At 37.2% G+C, this 5,571-nt stretch overlaps 1 protein-coding gene across 2 annotated transcripts in view; it reads left to right on the plus strand.

Moving 5' to 3' along the window:
- LPXN (leupaxin) overlaps positions 1–4,697 on the plus strand; it is a 48,304-nt gene extending 43,607 nt beyond the window's left edge. For both annotated transcript variants that reach the window (XM_007455689.1, XM_007455688.1), the window contains exons 8-9: positions 3,852–4,000; positions 4,325–4,697. In XM_007455689.1, the coding sequence (XP_007455751.1) occupies positions 3,852–4,000; positions 4,325–4,594 (419 nt within the window). In that variant the 3' untranslated portion in view covers positions 4,595–4,697. The remainder of the gene's footprint in view (positions 1–3,851; positions 4,001–4,324) is intronic.
- The last annotated feature ends 874 nt before the right edge of the window (positions 4,698–5,571 follow it).

Genomic DNA, 5,571 nt, shown 5'->3' on the forward strand with positions numbered 1-5,571 from the left:
AATTTTATTGATTTGAGTCCTCTCCCTCTTTTTCTTCATGAGTCTGGCTAAAGTTTATCAGTTTTGTTTATCTTCTCAAAGAACCAGCTTTTAGTTTCATTGATCTTTGCTATTGTTTTCTTTGTTTCTATTTCATTTATTTCTGCTCTGATCTTTATGATTTCTTTCCTTCTGCTAACTTTGGGTTTTGTTTGTTCTTCTTTCTCTAGTTCCTTTAGATGTAACATTAGATTGTTCATTTGACATTTTTCTTGTTTCTTGAGGTAGGCTTGTATAGCTATAAACTTCCCTCGTAGAACTGCTTTTGCTGCATCCCATAGGTTTTGGATTGTCATGTTTTCATTGTCATTTGTCTCTAGGTATTTTTTGATTTCCTCTTTGATTTCTTCAGTGATCTCTTGGTTATTTAGTAACGTATTGTTTAGCCTCCATGTGTTTTTTACGTTTTTTTCCCTATAACTGATTTCTAATCTCATAGCATTGTGGTCAGAAAAGATGCTTGATATGATTTCAATTTTCTTAAATTTACTGAGGCTTGATTTGTGACCCGAGATGTGATCTGTCCTGGAGAATGTTCTGTGCGCACTTGAGAAGAAAGTGTAACCTGCTGTTTGGGGATGGAATGTCCTATAAATATCAATTAAATCTATCTGGTCTATTGTGTCATTTAAAGCTTTTGTTTCCTTATTTTTCTGTCTGGATGGTCTGTCCGTTGGTGTAAGTGAGGTGTTAAAGTCCCCCACTATTATTGTGTTAAACTGTCGGTTTCCTCTTTTATAGCTGTTAGCAGTTGCCTTATGTATTGAGGTGCTCCTATGTTGGGTGCATATATATTTATAACTGATATATCTTCTACTTGGATTGATCCATTGATCAATATGTAGTGTCCTTGTCTCTTGTAACATTCTTTATTTTAAAGTCTATTTTATCTTATATTAGTATTGCTACGCCAGCTTCCTTTTGATTTCCATTTGCATAGAATATCTTTTTCTATCCCCTCACTTTCAGTCTGTATGTGTCCCTAGGTCTGAAGTGGGTCTCTTGTAGACAGCATATATATGGGTCTTGTTTTTGTATCCATTCAGCGAGCCTGTATCTTTTGGTTGGAGCATTTAATCCATTCACGTTTAAGGTAATTATCAATATGTATGTTCCTATTACCATTTTCTTAACTGTTTGGGTTTTGTTTTTGTATGTCCTTTTCTTCTCTTGTGTTTCCCCCTTAGAGAAATTCCTTTAGCATTTGTTGTAGACAGGGTTTGGTGGTGTTGAATTCTCTTAGCTTTTGCTTGTCTGTAAAGCTTTTGATTTCTCCATTGAATCTGAATGAGATCCTTGCCGGGTAGAGTAATCTTGGTTGTAGGTTCTTCGCTTTCATCACTTTAAGTATATCATGCCACTCCCTTCAGGCTTGTAGAGTTTCTGCTGAGCAATCAGCTGTTAACCTTATTGGAGTTCCCTTGTATGTTATTTGTTGTTTTTCCCTTGCTGCTTTCAATAATTTTTCTTTGTCTTTAATTTTTGCCAATTTGATTACTATGTGTCTTGGCATGTTTCTCCTTGGGTTTATCCTATATGGGACTCGCTGTTCTTCCTGGACTTGGGTGGCTATTTCCTTTCCCATATTAGGGAAGTTTTCGACTATAATGTCTTCAAATATTTTCTCGGGTCCTTTCTCTCTTCTCCTTCTGGGACCCCTATAATGCGAATGTTGTTGCGCTTAATGTTGTCCCAGAGGTCTCTTAGGCTGTCTTCATTTCTTTTCATTCTTTTTTCTTTATTCTGTTCCACGGCAGTGAATTCCACCATTCTGTTTTCCAGGTCACTTATCCGTTCTTCTGCCTCAGTTATTCTGCTATTGATTCCTTCTAGTGTATTTTTCATTTCAGTTATCGTATTGCTCATCTCTGTTTGTTTGTTCTTTAATTCTTCTAGATCTTTGTTAAACATTTCTTTCATCATCTCAATCTTTGCCTCCATTCTTTTTCTGAGGTCCTGGATCATTTCACTATCATTTTCTGAATTCTTGTTCTGGAAGATTGCCTATCTCCATTTCATTTAGTTGTTTTTCTGGGGTCTTATCTTGTTCCTTCATCTGGTACATAGCCCTCTGCCTTTTCATCTATTTTTTCGTCTGTTTTTCTGTGAGTGTGGTTTTTGTTCCACAGGCTCTAGGATTGTAGTTCTTCTTGCTTCTGCTCTCTGCCCTCTGGTGGATGAGACTATCTCTCTACTGATATTTCTAATATAAGATTACAGGTTTTTTTCCTTTACTGAAATTGTTTTATATTATGCTTGTATCTTTTATTCACACTGAAAACCTTGCCTAGCAAGGGTATTACCAAATTACTATAACTAATTATTTGCTTTCTTATAAATCTACCCATATTATTTTAAAGAAATCAATATAAATGTTGCAAAAACAAGATTATTGAAAAAAGCTTAAAATTTCTTTGTAGCTCTTTTTGTCTTTAGGATAGATCCAGTATGACTATACAGTCAAAATACTGTGTTTTAAAGCCACATGAATGAATCATTGCCTTTCTTTAGTCATATCATCAGTTTGATATACAGTTAAGTTGCTTAAACTTGATTTAATTTTTAGGGATTTTTTTTTCTATTTTATTTTATATTTTTAAAAATTTTATAAAACAATACTTTAAATCATGCATCCAGTTAGGAACTCTTGAATTAACTATATTTTTCTGAGATATAATTAGCAGATATTTTCCTCATTTTGTCCTTTGTCTTTGTCTTTGCTTATGATATTTTTTCATCATGCATAAGTCATTCATATGTATTTTTAGTGTAGCTAAATTTATTAGTCTCTAACTTGCTTTTTATTTTTTTTTTATTTTTATTTTTTAAATAATACACAATGTATGTATTTATTTATTTATTTATGGCTGTGTTGGGTCTTCATTTCTGTGCATGGGCTTTCTCTAGTTGTGGCAAGTGGGGGTCACTCTTCATCGCGGTGCGCAGGCCTCTCACTATCGCGGCCTCTGTTGTTGCGGAGCACAGGCTCCAGACGCGCAGGCTCAGTAATTGTGGCTCACGGGCCCAGTTGCTCCATGGCATGTGGGATCTTCCCAGACCAGGGCTCGAACCTGTGTCGTCTGCATTGGCAGGCAGATTCTCAACCACTGCGCCACCAGGGAAGCCCCTCTAACTTGCTTTTTAAATGTGAGCCATTTTTATTACAATTTTCTCATTCCTCGATTAAAGAGGAACCTATCCATATTTAATTCAAGTATTTGTAGGGTTTTCATTATTATATTTAGATCTTGCATCGATTTGGAAATTATTACTTAATAATACTTTATTTTTAAATATTAGGCACTAGGGATATAATGTGACCAGAGCAACAATATCTAGTTTCTTTCAGAGCAAATGTTCCATTGATGTATGACAGAACACAAAATTTCATATAATGGAAAATGTTATAAAGACAATAAAAAAAGTTGAAGTGTAGATACAGGCTAAAGAAATGCCTCTCTGATAAGATGATATTTGAGCTGATTTCTGAAACACAAGGTGAAGCTAGCCATATCAAGGCCTGGGCAGAACTGTACAGGCAGAGGGAATACTCAGTACAAAGGCACTGAGGAGGAATAGACCTTAATGCTTATTAAATGCTTACTATGAACCAGGCACAATACGGAAACACTTCACCTACATTATCTCATAAATTTCTTCTAAGAGCCCTTTGGGGTAGGTATCTATTAGCACCATTTTGAATATGAAGACCCTGAGTTTGGGAGAGTTTAAATTATTGGCCTCTTCTCAGTCTCTAACTTGGTTTAAGGTCTCAGAGTGCAGTAGTGAACCCTTGATTTTTCTCCCTCCAGGCTTTCATGAGAAGGACAAGAAGCCGTATTGCCGGAAGGATTTCTTAGCCATGTTCTCACCCAAGTGTGGTGGCTGCAACCGCCCAGTGTTGGAAAACTACCTTTCAGCCATGGACACTGTCTGGCACCCAGAGTGCTTTGTCTGTGGGGTCTGTATACTCACTTATCTCTTGGATTTAGGGAAAGTCGGGGTTCTCCTTTCTGAGAGGCAGCTGGTAAGACGGTTCACAGCTTGGGATGAGAACTTGACAGGGACCTTCTTAAAAGGAACCCAAAACACAGCCTCCATTGTGGGCATTTGCTTGTCTGTCTTGCAGATGGGCAATATTCTAGCCTCTATTTGTCAAGAACCCAAGTGAATTCCTGCACTGGCAGGAAACTGGCAGGGATTTCAAGGCTGAAGTTTTGCTGATGCTTTTTCTGCTTGACATCTGCCTCCCTTTTCTTTTTCTTCTCTCCACCACCCCACCCAGGACTGCTTTAGCAGTTTTTCTACTGGCTCCTTCTTTGAACTGGATGGACGTCCCTTCTGTGAACTCCACTACCATCACCGCCGAGGAACCCTTTGCCACGGATGTGGGCAGCCCATCACTGGTCGCTGCATCAGTGCCATGGGCTACAAGTTCCATCCTGAGCACTTTGTATGTGCTTTCTGCCTGACGCAGCTGTCGAAGGGAATCTTCAGAGAGCAGAATGACAAGACCTACTGTCAACCCTGCTTCAATAAGCTCTTCCCACTGTAATCTCAGCTATACCTACACCCTCTTCTGATTTGCTATAAAATTTAAACCAAGAGAGGATAGAGTACATTTGTACTTACTGACCTTCTGCTGAATAGGCTTACAGAGAAAGCAAAGGTGATGAACAAGTAAGGGAACGTCTAGATGTTACATGACTAGACTTGTGGTATTAAGTTTTGATTTAAAGTCTTACTTTTTTTTTTATCAGGTACTTGAATTTAGATCTGGGACCTGCTGTCTAGTGCCTCTGCAGATGTATTTTCCACATGCACACATTCATTCCACACTGGTTTACTCACATTTCTCCATTTTCACCCCATGATGACTCTACTCAGATATTCTCTTTTCTGCCCCTCGTAACTGGGTCTTTTAAGCTACCCGCATTTCCCTGTGACTCACTTTCTCACAATCACTGCTGCAGACTTTATTCTTGCTGTCAGGAATCATGATATCACTCTTAAGCTCCTTGCATTTCCTTTCAGTGTATTTCTTTTTCAAGAGAAAGTAGATTTTTAACTGGACAACTTTGAATACTGACATCATTGATAAATAAAGTAGCTTGTGATTTTAATGACTCAATGTCATATTACTTTGGTAAATAAACTTTCTGCTTCCCATGTTATATACTAGGCACAATGTGCAATTAAATTTGTGTCATACCTCTTGTTTACTTCCATACAATGGACACTTCGTTTAAATCAAAAGAAATTAAAAGGGGGGACTCCTAGCCCCTAACTTTTCTCTTAATTTGGGCTCATAACATTCACTTTATTTTATTTTTTGCACTTTGGTGATTGATTAAAAGATGGCAAAGCTTCTTAAAAGTTTTTCATCACTCTGTTTACCTATGGAAAAAGTGATTTCCACTAGGCAATTCCAAATTCATATTTGCATATGTACGCATATCTCCAAACTCATAAATTTGTGTCTATTTGTCCAATTTTCTTGTATATCAATTATATCTCAATAAAGCTGTTTGA

The sequence above is a fragment of the Lipotes vexillifer genome, unplaced genomic scaffold, assembly GCF_000442215.2.
Source record: "Lipotes vexillifer unplaced genomic scaffold, Lipotes_vexillifer_v1.1 scaffold977, whole genome shotgun sequence".
NCBI classification, from domain to species: domain Eukaryota; kingdom Metazoa; phylum Chordata; class Mammalia; order Artiodactyla; family Lipotidae; genus Lipotes; species Lipotes vexillifer.